Below are 17,922 nucleotides of genomic sequence, written 5' to 3' on the forward strand. Positions count from 1 at the left end.
TTCAATTTCTTATCTCTATGGCCGACGCTCTACCGTAAGCCCTTTCTCATAGAAATGGGAAATTAGGACCACTTCCACGCAGCCTGAACTTCCGATTTAGATCTGAACGTTGCCATATGCGGGGAAAGGAATTAAAAAGTGATAAAATGTTATTCCCCCAAAACTATTGAATGCTGCTCCGCCGCGCAGAATATTTCAGTATATTTTCATTGGCTCTGTGAGACAGAGATACAAATGCTTGTGCGTTTGTTACGTTCCAAAGCTTTTAGCCTCTCCTATCTTTTTACGCCTGTTCCCAATGCCGGCGGATATGACGTCACCACACCGGGCGTAGTTCTTCTTCCGGCGCACATGTTCGACGGACGCACGTGGAGACGGGTGATATTTTTCGGCGAAAATGGAGTCCTTGGACCGGGTGGTGTAAGTACAGTTGTTTCGAAGCGTTGCGAAGTTTGTGCCCGTAATAGTGTGGCCGCGTTATTTTGAGGTCGTGAAGAAAATGTTTAATTGCCCCTATAGGTTTGGCAGATATACAGCCTTAGGCTGGTCAGGTCCAGTCCTAAGTAAAACCCAGTGAGCTCAATGGGATTTACTTCCAAGGTTTCTGTCTTTTTATGGCATAAGCGCTCGCGGACTTACTTAAGCGCGGGAAGCACTTTCCTCATTCCGCGGATGCAGAAATCAAGACATCATGCTACTGAATGACCATGGCTATAGTTTGAACTGCAGGCTTTATAGGTGTTATGACAACGTCCTTTTGTATATGGAAAGCCAAATAAGCCATTGCTCTACTACTCCTTTGCTTAGGTGTAGAGCAATTAAATGTCTGGTACTCTGCAGCTAAGCTGCTTTATCTGTCAAGAAGCGTATTGTAATTATAAAGGCTTATAAAAAAAATGGAGTGCACAGTGTATTGAGCAATCCTGTTCAGATTTCAGATAAGAGAGCCCATTTCATTAGTCGTTTTAATGGGCGGATCCACCTCTGTGTGTATATAAAGAATTTCTTGTAGGCAGTGTGACCCCAGAGTCATAAAATGCAAGGATGACAATCTGACATTTCTGCATAAACGTTCTTCTCGCATCAGTCCATCTATCCCTAGGGAATTTTGGTTGCATACTAACTCGTGTTCAGATGACTCCAGATTTGACCAGATCTTTATTCGGCTACATTTCAAGCCGTGTCAATATTCTTATTCTTGGAAGGCTTGGTAACAATGCTGAAATGAGGAATTGTTTTATTTGGTTGTCAAAGCATTGGACTTTGAGCCAGGGTGTAACCTAGACACATATAAAAACCATTCTGAAAATGCTTTTTTTAAAAAAGCATTTTAAAAATACATTGAATTTTCCATAAGGCTCACCATCTAGTGTCACATTGTATATTGCACTTAAAACAGACTTTAAAAGTTTTATTTGCAGCTATATAGCTGAGTCACAGGAAATTATGTGTGCTTGGGTGTGTGAGGTGTAGTTGGGGTGAAAGGACAGCGTGAGGGAATTGTGCCTTTGAAATTCCCTGTTCCTTTGAAAGAGCACAACTCCTTTAACGTTCGTGTTTAGATCCTAATATCCAGAACTATATTATCAATCTGAAGTTAATATTCCACTTTGAAAACTTCAAACTCTTCAAAACACTATTTGTGCTGACTTTAAAGTATAAAAGCATCTTAATAAAGCTTGATATTTCAATCTATAAAGATTTAGATTCTCATGCAGAGGCAGCACATTGTTACTGTGGCATTACTGACAAACCAGCTGAAACATCAACAGAATAGTAATGTTAATCTATTTTAAACAAAAATTTGTTGTGACATGTCTGTATCAGTATCTTGACTGATGCTGCAACTTAGCTCTAACGTGCCCAACAATTCCTTGCTTTTTTCTTAATCTAATCATTTTTTTCTATGGCTTTTCAGATTGTAGTAAAACTTGCAGCCCAAATACAGCCATGATTAATTAGAACTAAGATCCATGGATTTCAGTATGGCTTCCTTGCAGCTAAATATGTTTAAAACTACAATGGAGTAACATTTTTAATGAGGTGGCTTCAGCTGATATGTTTCTGTTTTGGTATTGAACTGGATAGAGGAAACCTCAGAGGCAGCAACTGCATTAACTACCCATCACTAAAGTACTATGTACACTTGCTTGGAAATAAAGCTTGGTGAATTGAGTAAATATGCATATGGAGTTCCATATTCTTCTTTTTTTGCTCCTTACTAATACGTGATCATTTATATTGACTTCTTTGAAGACTAGTACAGCTTTTTTCTCCATACATTAAAAAGCAACAGCTGTTTAACAGTGTCAGACTAGGATCTGGGAGACCAGGGTTCAAATCCCCAGTTATCGATGATGCTCAGTTGGTAACCTTGGGATAGTCACTTTCTCAAACTAACCTACATCATGGGATTGTTGTGAGAATAAAATGGGGAAAGGAGGAAGAACTATGTATATTGCCTTTAGCTCCTTGGAGGAAAGGTAAGTAAGTAAATAAATACAGTAATAACTAAATATTAAGTATATTTAATAGAGAACACAAAATTATGGGCGGTATTCAACTAATTTGTTGGGCTAGTGCAACAGGACTTCACCATCCCTCCCCTCATGCATGCCCCATGTCATGCCCAGATCTGCTCTGGAGGGTTGGGGCAATCCCAATATGAGGCATGCTAAGGGGAGGATATGGCAAGACGGTTTTGCCATGCAAGAACAATCCTTGCATTGATGGGACCTTGGGCTATGTTGAACCCAGTTTCTTTATAGATGTGCTCAAATACTTTTTGAGAGCTGACTCTGTGTCTTATAAATTCCCATGGCAGAAAGCCCAAAACTAAGAGGGCCAAAAGGTTTCTTGAGAAGAGAGAGCCAAAGCTCACAGAAAACACAAAGAATGCGATGCTAATAAAAGGTGGAAATGCAACTGCAACAATAACTGACGTGCTCAAAGATATTGTAAGTATGATTGGAATTTGTGTGTGTGAAATAATGGCTAGTGTTCTGGGTTGTGTGGGAATGTGACTTGGAGAATACATACTGGGCATTATCTTTTAAGTGAAGTCCTCCAAGCGCTAGATTCCAAATGGCCTTACTTCAGTTGTATTATTAATGTATGCTTAATCTCTGCCAATTCCAAAAATTGTTGCAGAACACTTGGGGTATGCAGCCCAAAAAATTCTTTTTGGAATATTGATTCTAAACCCAAATCGACAGCACCTGGAATTATTGATTGTTAGTATATTTGAAGGATTTCTGAAGCTGCTCTTTCCAAGTGATCCTCTTCTGCTTCCCCCCATTTTACTCTCCTGATGAATCTATATTTACGTCATTCATTTGGAGGTCTCAGGGTGGTTTATAGCAGTATAGCTACTGCAATAGAAAGGGGCCATATATTTGGACCAAGGAGAAAAATAATATTGTAATGAAGAGAGAAGAAAGTCCTTTTTAAATTTTTAATATTTTTAATTTATTTTTATTAAATATTTTCTTGATTTACAAAAGTACATGCCTTGTCTCTTTTTTCAGGTTTTACAGTCTTTCTTACAAATCATTTACATTTGTTGTGAGACCTTAGTGTTGAGTACAGTATAAGGCTGGGGGAGAAGATGGGGGAGAGGAGGGGTGGTGTGGTGAGGTTTATATTCTTTTATATAGTGTACGTGTGGGGTTTTGTATCAACATCAACCGGGTAGGTTCTATTTCTATTTGTTTATTGCATTTCCTTGAAAGTGAGAGGTATGGGGGGGGCAGGGTGTGGTTGCAGAGCTCCCTGATGGATTGGTCCATTATCAGAAAGCTGTTGGGAAGCACAGTACACAGTGAAATCCTTCAGGCATTCCTTAATCTGTTTTATCTGTTCAGACAAGCACTCCCCCCCTTCTGTTTAAAGTGATTTGTCATAGAGTGGTTCAACGTTAAAATGTTATCTCTAACTTCTATTTCTTTTTGTAGTATGCGCTGAAAAAGCCCTTTGCTGTACTATATAAAAAGTAAGTGTTTTCCCCAGTTAATCTGATATGAACATGTATGGCATTTAGCATATTTTAAGAGCAGCTAATACATGCATGCATACATACATACATACGTGTGTGTGTGTGTGTGCGCAGTATTCAGCAGTGTTAGAAACTCGAACGGTATGTCTTGGTGCCATTTCCCCCCACTTTATATTTTAAAGAAAAAAATCTCAAAGTGGTTTACAACACATGAAAACTTCAAATAAAACACTCCAGAATAAAACAAATTCAAGCTTCAACAAAAATATTTCAGATCCTTCTCTAAGTAATAGTTTGCTTTCCCCGCATTGATTCAACTACTTAATTTATAGAGCTGCCCCATAGCAGAAATACTCTAGGAAGCCAGTGTGGTGTAGTGGTAAGTGTCAAACTACAACCTGGGAGGTCAGGGTTCAAATCCCCACTCAGTTATGAAGCTCATTGGGTTACTTTGGACCAGTCACTGCCTCTTAACCTCCCCTTTGGTTAATGCAAGAAGTTAAGGAAGAACTGCTTAAATGTGGCCTGAACTTAACCTATCAGATTCACGGGTAAAGTATGTTGTGATGCCTTCAAAAAGGGCTAGATATATTTATGAAAATTGAATCAGGAATTATAAACTGATCAAATGGAGCCCCTATCTACAGAAACAGATGTTGGGGGACAACCACCTTATTTGGTTAGTGTGTTGGACTCGAATAGGCATGGCTAAACTTGGCCCTTCAGCTGTTTTGGGACTACAACTCCCATCATCCCTAGCTAACTGGACCAGTGGTCAGAGATGATGGGAATTGTAGTCTCAAAACATCTGGCTGGCCAAGTTTGGCCATGCCTGGACTAGAACAAGGGAGATGCATTAGCTGACCTTGGCCAGTTGCTAACTCACTATCTCAGCTTAGCCTATCTCATAGGGTTGTGTGAAGATACAAGTTGGAAACCGTGCCAATGGCAGGTTTACGAGGGCTCTAGGGCAAGACCTCTTCCTCTGTGGGTCTGTTTCCTCTTCCCATTATCATTAGATGCTCCGTGTCGTCCTTGTCATAGCTATCATCAGCTTGCATGCCAGGCAGAGAGCCAGTGGCAGGTACTGCTCCTCACCACCACCACCACCACCACCACCTGGGGTAGAGTGAGATGCAGAGAAGGAGGTGGGATATGCAGGTTGCAATGTTGAAGAGGAGGAGCAGGTTGTCTGTGGTCCCCTGTTGGGATGTGGGCCCTTGGCAGATTCCCATTCAGGCAGGTCTTTGAGTAGAAAGAATTACACTGCCCTTGGAAGAAAGGTGGAATGTAAACAGAGTAAATAAGAGCATTTGATTGATCCATGATAGAGTTGATATGATATATTGCATGGGCCTTTGCAGTGCTGCAGCCTTCCTTCAGGGTGTTCTGGACCAAGATTCCCAGTAAGGAGTGCCAATGGTCACGAATAATGGGAGTTGAAGTCAAAATAATTGGAATGCACCTGGTTGGGGGGAAGGTTACTGTACCACAGTAAATTTAAGTGGTGATGAAGCTCCTGAACTGATAAAGAGAGCAAGAGTCTTTCGACACAGTGTGCCTAAAACTTCAAAGTCAATCTTGTCATGCCACATATCCAAGAGCCAAAAAATTTAAACCTTTCTGTTCTCTCTAGAAAAAATATTGCAAGACCATTTGAAGATCAAACCTCGCTGGTAAGTATACAAAACTTATATGTCCAATCGGAACAAATGGGCTGTCTTCATTGCATGGCTCTAAACAACAAAATAAAGATGGATTCAGAGGAGACGGATATGCTGTGCTAGTATATGGATCCACTTCATTTTGATTTTCGTAAAACAAACACTGCAATCTTTTTCTTCCTGGCACAGTAATTCTCTTAGCAGTAATTCTTGGCTTCTAGGCAGTACTTGTTGAGGAGGAGACAGAGGATCCTTTATGTTTAAATTCATTAATAGCTGTGTTTGATTCTGAAATATTCAAATAAGCAGCTTCCATTCTTTATTGTGACTTGGGAAACATGACCTATTGTGAGAAGTTTGTGAAATGAGAATATTGTTGCCATAGAATCAACCTGAATGAGGGCTGCATGGTATTCTCAAGGCAGTGATGGGTAAAACAGGAGCAATGTGCAACTCCATTCTGTTTTATACCTTGCTCTATCTCAAAAACTCAAGCAGATAGTAAACATTCACCCAAGCTTAAGTTGACTATCTTGGCATTTCCCTAACCTTTTCAAACATATAAAGTCATTAGGTAAGTGTTGTCAAGTAAAAACTTTAATAGGACACCCTGTGCTCATTTCACAGCTGGTGTTCATTGGGTATTGTTTATGCATTTAGACATGATTCTGGAGGATCTGGATTTGGAATGTCAGTCTCTTATCTGAAAAACACAAATAACTTTAAAATGAATGTTTATAGTGCATATTAGGTTTCTTAATAGATGAAGAACATGTGTGATTGATTTCAGATTTTATTTTTTTAAAATTAAACCTCATGCCCTTTTAATCCAAAGTTCTAGGATCCAAAGTGCCCCAGATAGTGTTTTGTACAAGGGGTGCATGTGTGGCTTTTCAGCTCTCCCATTTCAGAAGCACCCCCTCCCCCATGCATAACCCGGATTCTTCCAGATCACTGTCACTAACTTTCATCAGCCCCAGGCAGCATGGCCAGTAGTCAGGGGTGTGATGGGTGTTGTAGTCCAGCAGCATCTGGAGGGCCACAGTTTCCTCACACTTGCAATAAGGCATGAGAGCTTGTGGCTGGAAAGAAAAGTTTGTAACCTCACCTTGTGGGTGAGAGAGTGTCTTGCATGTGAATTACAGAAGCAGTCTGTACAAGCAGGCTGTTCAATAATCCTGAGACCAAACCCAACTGGATGCACACACTGGGTTTTCTGGATTGCCACCCATGTCTCTCCTGCAGACTTTAAATAAAACGTCATAATATTCCAACAAGGCCAGTTAGGTTTAATCTTGAGATAAGCAGCTAGTTGAGTTTCCTCCTTTGGCAGGATTTTAAGGTTGCTCAGGAGCAGAACATTCTTCCAAGGGATTGGCATTCAGCACTGCAATGTGCTTTTTATGTTGCACTTTGCAAAACCGTCAACTGATGTCTTTTATTAACAGGAATTTTTTTCCAAGAAATCTGACTGTTCTTTGTTCCTGTTTGGATCACATAACAAGAAGAGGCCTAATAATCTGATAATAGGTAAAGTTGTTTCTTTTCTGTGAGTTGGAAGAAATAGATTACCAACAAGATCCAGCTAACGTGAGAATTAAAAGATCAGTGCTCTTCTGCTACTTTGACCTCCTTTTTTTACAAATAAGTTTGGAGGAAAGTAACAGCAGTGTGCTTAAAAGATTCAAAGCAGAATTAGGCCTTTTCCTGTTACATAATTCGAAAGCTTGTCTGCTTTTGTAGAGATGTCGGTAGGAGAGCTCTTGGTTCGTCTTGGTTCGTCTGTAACTTCATTATCCTTTTTCCAAGTTGATCCTACACACAGAGAGGAAGTGGGATTGGCCCTTTCCCCCTAAGTTTTATGCATGCAACTGAAGACAAGAATGGGCTGTAGGGTCTGTATTTTCAAGCAGAAACTATTGCACAGCCACGCATGTTGAATCATTGCCTTCCACCAAATGCTTGCAGGTTAGGGGAAGGGCCAGCAGAGGGCATGGGTGAGGCACTGTCAATTCAGCCAGTGCACGTTAAAGAAAATGAGGATAGAAATTTTGGAGCACTGATTTAGTTGTGACAAGAAGAGCTGTCACAATTTGTTTAGCACTTCTGATTTGTGCAATACTTTCTACAGTTCATTGCCTTCATCCGCATAAATATTTTGTTGGGGAGCAGAACAAGTGGCCAAGGCTATGCAGCGAGTTGGTGGCAAGGGTGATGGAACTCTTAGCTTACTGGATTTTCCAAAATGCTGAGATGCCTCTCTCAAAGGAGAGGAATGCAGAGTCTGAAATGTATATCGTTTATGAAGACAAGGTTGCCGGTTACTCACAAATGGTTAACCATTATCTAGCAGTACTTACATCCATATAACTTGTGTTTAAATATGTACACTGTAATCCTATTGTGCATCTGTCTTTGTGCTGGATATACCTATTCAAGGAGAAGATTTGATTCACTTTCTTTTCTTTGGCAGGTCGCATGTATGATTATCATGTTCTGGATATGGTTGAACTGGGTATTGAGAAGTTTGTAGCTCTCAGAGATATCAAGGTAAGATGATGTAAAACCAGTAGCTTATCAGTTGCTTCCAAATGGATTGATGGCTACATATCCTTAAAATGAGGAGTGATGTGGAGAAGTACACCTAAACTATGTATTAGGCATTATTCATTCATTTATTTAAAACATACCTATATTTCCCTTCAGTTCAAAACTTCTAGGGCTAAAAAAAGGCAATAAAAACCGTTAAAGTGATCCCTGAAAAGAATGACGGAAGCAGTGGAGGGGTGGTTCAGCTTAGGTTAAAAGTCATGGAAAATACAAATGCCTTTGTCTACTGCCTAAGTGGATATTTAACCTATCGTTTATGCTGTGTGGTTTGTAGATAGTATAGGAATATGAAATTCCTTTTAGTGAGCTCTTGTCACATACTCTTGTGGCCCTCCAGATGCTATGGGCCTACAACTTTCATCACCCCTGACTTTTGGCCATGCCTGACTGGGACAGATGGCAGTTGGAGTCCAGCAACATCGAGAAGGCCACAGGTTCTCCGCCCCTGACTTAATACCTAGACCTGGCGAGGCTTCTCCCTGTGAAATGCTATCAGGCAGTCAGCACAGATTAAGCCAACTAAAATATTTGTACCTTACGATAGCTACGTTTCCCTCTTGCTTGCATTGGGGTTTTGTGTACTTTTTATCCCTTATTTCATTGGCAGTTTTCTGAGGTGTTGCTTCTTCTCCCACTGCAACCCTTCACTTTCTAATCTTCTGATTCATTTTTTTTTAAAAAAACCAAAATTAATAGAACAGCAAGTGCCCTGAAGGGACAAAACCTATGTTGATATTTGCTGGTGATGCTTTCGACATCAGTGAAGAACACAGGAGATTAAAAAGCCTTCTAATTGGTAAGTATTCTTAATTTGCATTTTTTGTGCAGCAGAGTAGGAACTCTTGCAGTGCTGAGTCATGGAAATTTTCATATTTGGGATTTAGCCATCTGTTGGGAGTACTAAAATGTGAAAGGTTGCGGTGATTTATGTTGTTTTGTAAAGTTATGTTGAAGTTTTATCTTTCGGTCAGTAACCCAGGTGGTTTTGTGGTCATCTGTTCTTTTTTTGCAGCAGGGGGTGGGGTGGGAGAACATTGAGAACTGTCCTCCTATGAAGAAATGAATCTGTAAGCTGAAATAGTTGCAGCCTAAGTTAAAAATCAAGACCCAGTGGATTGCCTGGGAACATCTGATGCATTACGGAAGCTCAGTGAGTGTGGACTTGCTCAGGACTGTGGCTAGGAAGGCCCTGAAAGCCCTGTGTAAATGTAGTGTGTGTGTGTGTGTGTGTGTGTGTGTGGAATCCTTGGCAGATGGAAATCAAGCCTGCAAATATAACTTCAAATTTGTAAGTTTTCAAAGTCATATTGGAAGTCAGTATGATATCTAAACCCCATCACTGGTTACTACTGCCCAGTTGCCCAGTTCTTATGTCAGAAGAGAGCAACTGGATGATCAGGGAGATACAGTGGTACCTCGGGTTACAAACGCTTTGGGTTACAAACTCTGCTAACCCAGAGGTAGTACCGCAGGTTGAGAACTTTGCTCCAGGATGAGAATGGAAATCGTGCAGTGGCAACAGGAGGCCCCACTGGCGAAAGCATGCCTCAGGTTAAAAACAGTTTTGGGTTAAGAATGGACCTCCAGAACTAATTAAGTTCGTAACCCAAGGTACCACTGTATTCCAAGTCAGATGGGGGGGGGGGTCCTCCTTTTTTAGATAGAATAAAATTGGAATGGGTAATTTGTGTTTGTTTCCCTGTAGGCATTAAAATATTGAATTCAAATATTGTTGCCTAATCCCAGTCACATTTAAAATCTTGATTCCTATGAACATACCTCATTTCTAGCCCTGGGAATTTTAAAAAATACCCTAGAATATCTTCTCCTTGCGGAAGAAGTGAACAACCTGTGCAAAGTGAGCGAGATAGTTTTCTCTCCCTCTCTTTATATCTGTGCAGTTCTTTCTCTCGCCTTCTTTTTCAGCCCTTCCATTCTTCCCTCTCACCTGGCTTTCAGCATTTTGTTTCTCTTGTCAGTCAGCATTCTTTGGCTCTTCAGTCCCTGCTGGGCTGTTTTGGGGAGTTCCATTAGGTTGTTTTTCTTCTTAAAGGCTTTGTGTGTACTTGGCAACCTTAGAATTAGCTAGAATCTGCTTATACCTCCCTCATGTGATTATGCAGTACGGTTTTGGCTGCAAAATTTTGCGAGCAGGAGAAGATTAATTGACTATGTAAAGGCAAAAGAATATGAGGAGCAAGAAGTTTTCCATGTCATGTAATCATAAAGGAGTAGACTGGATTTTCTACAGTTTGACCTAAGTGGAACTGTTATTTATCTGACTGGTGAAAAATAAACATTTTGCTTTGGATTTCAGCTAAAAGTAAATGGCTTTTAAAAAGCCACTGCCCTTGTAAATATCACATTCTGCTTTTAGCCACAGGGAATATCAAGCATCAAATAAACTCTTACCAAAGCTATGTGACCACATCAATGTTCTTGGTAAACAACTAGGTTTCTGTTGACTTGCGAGCCATTGGCCGGTTGTGGAGTTTGCCCATTTGAGTCATGTGACATTGCTGCTGAGGGAGCACAAGGGTTGGGAAAATGAGGTCATAAGTGTTATACTAGAACAGGAAAATTCTCCTGGCCCCTTTAAATCTTTTTTTAGGGCATGTGTGCTAGTTATACATGTGACATGGCTACAGTTTCCAGAAGCATATTGAATTTGAGACAGTTTTCTGACACTCCCCCTCTTCCTACTTTAAATAAAAGCATTGCATTCTGACAGATTGTAAATCAGTTTTGTGTGAGAATTAGTTCCTCTCCTGTGACAGCACTGATTCATTAATCTGTTGGCATATTCTGAATGATATCAATCAGGAACAAGATGAGGAATAGTTGAGCACAAATGTCACTCAAATAGTTGAGCACAATGTCACTCAAAGGAACATTACTGGGTTCTGAGGTGAACTCAAATGAAGTGAGTCCAAGAGTATCTCTCCTACTATCGATGTGCAGGTTCCTCCTCTTCCCCACCTGGATAGAGAGTCAATCAGACAGACACCAGCCACCTGTTCTGGATCAAGGGACCCCCATCCATTTGGTGTAGCGTGTTCAGAGTTGAAGCACCACATGTGCAACCCTAGGCACTAGAGCAGTGTTTCCCAAACTTGGGTCTCCAGCTGTTTTTGGACTACAATTCTGATCATCCCTGACCATTTGTCTTGCTACCTAGGGATGATGGGAGTTGTAGTTCAAAAACAGCTGGAGACCCAAGTTTGGAAAACACTACACTAAAGGGATTTTATCCTGAAGCACTCTTATATGTGAGCAGCCTAATTCTGTATATAAACAGAATTAAACTGCTCAGGACTGCAATACCTCAAGGACCGCCTCTCTCCATATGAACCTTCCCGGACTCTGCAATCATAATCTGAGGTCCTTCTTCGTGTACCTACTTCACGAGAGGTCCGGAGAGTGGCAACACAAGAATGGGTCTTCTCTCCAGTGGCTCCCCATTTGTGGAATGCTATTCCCAGGGAGACTCACCTTGTGCCTTCATTATACACCTTTAGGTGCCAGACAAAAATGTTCTTCTTTAACCAAGCCTTTGGGTAATTAACATCCTATACTCTTTTAAATGGAGGGACACGGGTGGCGCTGTGGTCTAAACCACTGAGCCTAGGGCTTGCCGATCAGAAGGTCGGCGGTTCGAATCCCCGTGACGGAGTGAGCTCCCGTTGCTCGGTCCCAGCTCCTGCCAACCTAGCAATTCGAAAGCACGTCAAGTGCAAGTAGATAAATGGGTACCACTCCGGTGGGAAGGTAAACAGCGTTTCTGTGCGCTGCTCTGGTTCACCAGAAGCGGCTTAGTCATGCTGGCCACCTGACCCGGAAAAACTGTCTGCAGACAAACATCGGCTCCCTCGGCCAGTAAAGCGGGATGAGTGCCGCAACCCCAGAGTCATTCACGACTGGACTTAACTGTCAGGGGTCCTTTACCTTTACCTTTACTCTTTTAAATGTGTTTGCAGGACGGGATGGGGAGGGTGGGAGGTTATTGATTGGAGGGGGGTTGGTTGTTGTTTTTATTGTGTATTTTGTGTTTTTCTCTTATATTTTTATGTTGTGAATTGCCCTGAGATCTATGGATGAAGGGCAGTATATAAGTTAATAAATAAAATAAGCCTTTTGAATAGGAATTGCATTGATTCGCATAACCTTTTTATATTCAAACATAACTGCATCTTCTGAGCATGTGTGAAACTGCTCAGTTTAATCAAAGGTGTCAACCAATATGCTCTTTCAATGTGCGTAACTTCTAAGTTTTAGCAATATGGCTGGTTATAGCTCACAGACAGTTGGTTTTGGAAGAGCACGAATTGTTAAGAAAGAAAAAGGGGAAGAAACTGGCAAGAACTCGAAGAATAACATAATAGAACAAAAATAATTTTCTGAAACTTAGCACCTTTATGTGGATTTTGATTTAGCAGTGTTCCTGTTGCTATAGAACTTTGGACTAGTGCCAGTTTAAAGATTGGATGCCAAAAACATAGGAAAACAATATTTCAAAAGCTACCCACATAGAACATCAGTCATGGGCAGAGAAAGTTTGACATTGAAATGTCAAGAAAATATTTTCTCATTTCTTCAGTTAGAAATCTGGTATTTCAAAAGGATACATGTGAAAACGTATTAAACTGATCACTGGTATATTTGCACTTCATGCTTTTGGTTTGGCTGAAATAACCAAGGAAATGACACTGAGAAAAATACAGCTGACTCTGGAAGCCAAAGCTAGAAGAGAACGGAACATTTAGCACTATGGTACTTTTTAAATTGCAGTACTGATACTTGTTTTTGTTAACATGCCTTGTACTCTGCTTCAAGGCCACGTTGCTACTGAACACAATACAAAATTGTTAAGGGCCGTTTGAAAATAATCTGGGCATACAGTCCTGCAAAATTTCAGAAGTTGTTGGTTCAGGGTTGCTAATCTGAACTAGCAGCCCTTATTTGTACGGATAAGAAATTGCAGAATGTTCAAGTCACACTCTCTAACTTGAGTTTATGGGTCTTGGTTTGGCAGGGAATGCCGCATTCTAACCATCCTCTTCATGTCCCCAACTCTAGTCACATTTTGTTTATATTAATTCAGAGATCTTGTTTTAATTTTATCTTCTCTCCTCACCCTCTAAAAAGAAGAAGTTAATATTCCTAAAAGAGGGATAGTCGGTGTAACTCAGTGTTATTGGACTGCAGTCCACATCAGCCCCAAACATCATGGTCAAGTATGATGGTAACTATAATCCATTAAGATCTGGAGGGCATCACATTGGCTCTTCTTGTCCTGACACAAGCTGGAACTGAAGTTCAAATGGAGAGTCGTCTTAAAATGTACATATTGATGGTTGCTGGAGGAACTCAGTGCTCAAGATGAGATTTCATTTACAGTGGGTTTTACATCTTTGATATGCCTTGAAAATGAGCACATACAGATGGTGTCCTAGGTTAGGTTGGGAAAATGCCTCCAATTTAATATTTTGAATCTATTGTTTACGGTACATGGATAGGTCTGTGCAGTGATTATGTTTGTCCTTGGTATCAACAAGTGTAGACCAGAGATATCTTACTTGTGCTTTCCCCCCTCATCCCTAAGTCTCAAGGAGGTGTGAGCTTTACAGTAGCAATTTTGTTAACATCTTCTGATCATAATGACTGTATAAAAATCATAAAATAGCTTTTGTGTTTCTGTTAAGTTTTACCATGTTGGATATCATTTTGTAGACCCGAATATCTAGAATAATGTTTTGTTTCATTTATGTTTTACATAACTTGCACTATTAATAACTGAAATGCGTCAGGGCTGGGAGGCAATTCTCCAATTTGGTTGTTATAATTAGTGCCAAACGTAGGGGGTGGGGGAAGTACTGTTAATCAGCCACTTCTAACTCTTTATTTTCCATAACGCATAATCTCTTGCAACCTCAAAATTGTCCACTAGTGTCAGCTGTTTGGTGTGTGTGTGTGTGTGTGTGTGTGAGAGAGAGAGAGAGAGAGAGAGAGAGAGAGAATCAATCTATTTTGAAGTGAGGTATTGTTTTCTGTTCTTTCAGTCCTAATTTTCACAAACATTGAAATATGTGGAAAAGCACTATTTTAAAGATAAAGGTCTTTAAAAGTGTATGGTTATTTTGAATCCTCCTGTTTTGGTTGTTGCATGTGCACTGTTTGACCTGAACTGTTTTGGCCTAGTGGCTTTAAAAAAAATATTTCTCTTGTGCCAGAATATTTTGCTGGTTGACAGAATTACACGTCTGGCTGCAAGTGGCGATTCTATTTGCAGGTCCCTGATCTTGTTTCTTTTGGCTGTCTAGAAATGGCTCTTGCTCTTTTCCCTCTTTCAGATTTTTTCAGAGGCCCTGTTGTGCCCAGCGTTCGCCTGGCAGGCTTAGAACACGTTCTTCACTTCACAGCCATTGATGAAAAAGTCTATATGAGAAGTTACAAGTAAGTCTCTCATTGCTGATTTCTTGCTCTTATATGCAATACTAACATGCTTCCTAAGAATTAGATTCTGTGAAGTGCTTTGTAGGATTGAGTTAGAGCAGGCATAGGCAAACTCTGGCCCTCCAGATGTTTGGGACTACAATTCCCATCATCCCTGACCACTGGTTCTGTTAGCTAGGGATGATGGGAATTGTAGTCCCAAACATCTGGAGGGCTGGAGTTCACCTATGCCTGAGTTAGAGTTATAGAATCAGACTTTGAAAGCTCGTAACTTGCACACGTTTAACTTGTGCGCATTCAGCTTTATGCATGTGGCTATATGGGGGCGGGGGAGAGAGAATGGGGACAGAGTGAGAAAAATGACTTTTGGCAATGCCACCCACCATTGAGCCCAATGTGTTTTGGCTATAAGCTTTAGGTGTGAACCTTGGAATGTAACCCTTGCGTAAGTTGCGGGCTTGCTGTATATCAAAGTGAAGGTGCCTAGTTATAATTTCCCAAAATTATCAAACAACATTCACTGCGTGCTATCATACTGGAGCCAGGTGGTTAGCGCCTCCTAGAGGTCAAGGCAGGAATGACATATTTTATAAACCTTTTAAAAATAATTTCCATCATGTTCTGCTTAAACTCTTCAGCTTCCAAATTATTTAGGAATATGAGAAGTTGCCTTTGTACCAAGTCAGACCCAATGGTCCTACCATCTCATTATTGCCTGGCAAGCAGCTCTCCAGGGTTTCAATAGAGAGTCTTTCCCAGTATTACTTGGAAATGCTGGGACTTGAACCCAGAACCCTCTGCATGCAGACCAGATGGTCAGCTATTAAGCTATGGAATATATAGTAAAAACAAAACAGCTAAACGTTTGTGTAAAAATTCTACTGGTGATTGGAAAATGTGACAGTGAATGGTTTTTTAAAAACAATATTAAGGAATGATCATCCTACTAATTTATTCACCTCCAAACTAAATGACATTTAAATATATGTACTTGCTTGTAAATCTATATGACATTCATTCCAGGGAAGCATATTTTAAGAGCAGAGCTTTAAGTTTGTGGCAGACAAGTATAACCTCGGTGTACTTTAGCATTGCAAAGTAAACAATAGCTTGCCGCAACACAGAGAAAGCAGTACTAAATGCAGTGCAAATGGGGCCAACACATGTTGTGCCCTGCAAATAGTGATTTGCCTGTGGGAATAGCTGGTTGGAGAGGGCCACTCCTGTGCCCTTAAGGATGCATGTCATGGGGCAGGGTGGTCCCAGTATTTCTGTCCACCTTAGTCCTTCCACCTAAGTCTGTTGTTCAGCATTTGTGCCCTGTGTTTTTGCTTTACTTAACATTTGCACACCAGCATTACTGAACCAGTCACACATGCCAGGGCATCAATGGCATCAGGTTCAAAGAGGGTAGGATTTGGTTGCTAATGAGTCATGCTGAACTATCAGGATCTTAGTAACTGCTTTCTTCCCAGAAAAAAAGAGCCTGTGTGCGATAGTTTATCTCTTATTGGAAGTAAGCTTCCAGCCTGCACAAAACTCTTCAGCCTTACTGAGAAAAGCACATCGTCCAGTCATGTTGGTATTGCATCACTGTGGAATGCGAGTGAGGGGGAGGTTGATTGTTGCAAGGCATCTGTTAAACATGTCAGATGAGAAGGCAACTTGTTCTTATCTTTTTAAGAGTACTGTTGAAAAAATCTGGTTGCAAAATACCAAGGATTGAACTTGAAGACATGGGGCCATCGCTAGATTTGGTGATGAGAAGGACCCATTTGGCCTCAGATGATCTTTATAAGTTATCTCTAAGACAGCCCAAAGCTCTCAAGGTATGTTGGCACATCTTTATATCACTGAAAGCTTTTCCATAAGAAAAGAGATGTGTAGTTTTCTCGTCTTCAATGTTTACCCTTGATGTAATCAGCAATTCGTTGTCTTTTTCCATGTTCTATTACATCATCCATTAAGCTTTGTCCTGTTTTTCTTATGATCTTTAGTAGGTTTTTAAAAGATTCCTTGACATCAGGCATGTTTTGAATCTGCATACCACTGTTAGGTCTCTAATTTAATTGGAATTATTTGGATGCGGCCTTAATTTGGAAGGTCACTGCTGCTAGTAATTCATATTGTCACTAGTGCTCTGTTAAAGAGCTGTCTCTTCCTGTAACGCCCAAATCACTGCTTCTGGAGTTTTCTGCCAAATGAAACCTTATGCCTGATGGAGTTTTAGGGGGTGGCTCTTCTAAGTTAGTAGTTTGTGAGTTGCATCCAGTCTTGGCTGTCATTTATCAAGACTTTTGTCCTTAAATGCAACTGTTTTGAAATGTAACAAGGGATGGTGGCATTATACAAATGTGAGATGTCAGTCTAGTGAAACTGTAATGCTTTCTTATTTTTCAGCCAAAGAAGAAGAAAAATATTTCCCATGATGTCTTTGGTACAAAATATGGACGGATCCACATGCAGAAACAGGATCTGGAAAAATTGCAGACCAGGAAAATGAAGGGTTTAAAGAAGAGGCCAGCTGAAAAGAAGACTGAAGATGGAAAGAATCCAAAGAAAGTAAAGTTAGAATGATAGGCTGCATCTGGACTGAGCACTTGAGCTGGCTGCGCCTTTGATTTATTCATTTAAATGCCATATACTTCTGAAATTTATTTTGAATGGGTTTTCAGGCAAAACTACTTGGTTGTTCCTGGAAGGCAGGGATGTTTTAAAGGGAGGAAATGAATATGTATTGCTTAATTTTTGGACACGTTTCTTCTGATAACCACTTGAAACAGATACTGCCAGCCATTGCTTCCAGCCATTCAGGATGACTTGTTCTACTCTTCATTCTCTTCCCAGCCCCTGTTGCCATTAAGTTTTCAGAATATGGCATTTATGTTTGTGCTTTTAAAGACATTATCATCACGGACATGAGCAGAAATACATCTGTACTCTGGATTTTTAAAAAATAAACATATTTGGATATTCATCACTGGGAAAGCCATGACCTAGTTCCGGGGGGATATGTGTGTGTGTGTGTGTGTGTGTGTGTGTGTGTTGTTTAGACCATCAGGAAATTGGCTTATGGCTGTTATATTGAACTACAAATTTCTGTCTGTATAAACAAAGAATTCCAGGTTGCTTTGACCTTTTCATCCTATCCTTGGATTTTTCCCTAATCAGGCTGTGCTTTGTCTACCCTTGCTATTGCTT

The 17,922-nt window shown here is 40.5% G+C and overlaps 1 protein-coding gene across 1 annotated transcript; it reads left to right on the forward strand.

The window, feature by feature from the left end:
• Window positions 1-271: 271 nt before the first annotated feature.
• Window positions 272-17,698, forward strand: RPF2 (ribosome production factor 2 homolog). Its single transcript, XM_081000443.1, has 10 exons — window positions 272-420; window positions 2,825-2,957; window positions 3,954-3,991; window positions 5,631-5,670; window positions 7,107-7,188; window positions 8,132-8,208; window positions 8,965-9,064; window positions 14,619-14,721; window positions 16,406-16,550; window positions 17,122-17,698. Exons 1-10 carry the CDS (start codon window positions 398-400, stop codon window positions 17,296-17,298), a joined length of 918 nt encoding a protein of 305 aa, XP_080856569.1. The 5' UTR covers window positions 272-397; the 3' UTR covers window positions 17,299-17,698.
• Window positions 17,699-17,922: the final 224 nt, after the last annotated feature.

The sequence above is a fragment of the Podarcis pityusensis genome, assembly GCF_964106645.2.
Source record: "Podarcis pityusensis genome assembly, chromosome: 3".
Lineage (NCBI taxonomy): Eukaryota > Metazoa > Chordata > Lepidosauria > Squamata > Lacertidae > Podarcis > Podarcis pityusensis.

Coding starts and splice junctions, on each gene's coding strand:
- RPF2 (XM_081000443.1), top strand. CDS start 398: ATGGAGTCCTTGGACCGGGTGGT. Junction 2,958..3,953: donor CTGACGTGCTCAAAGATATT/GTAAGTATGATT, acceptor TTCTTTTTGTAG/TATGCGCTGAAAAAGCCCTT. Junction 9,065..14,618: donor ATTAAAAAGCCTTCTAATTG/GTAAGTATTCTT, acceptor TCCCTCTTTCAG/ATTTTTTCAGAGGCCCTGTT.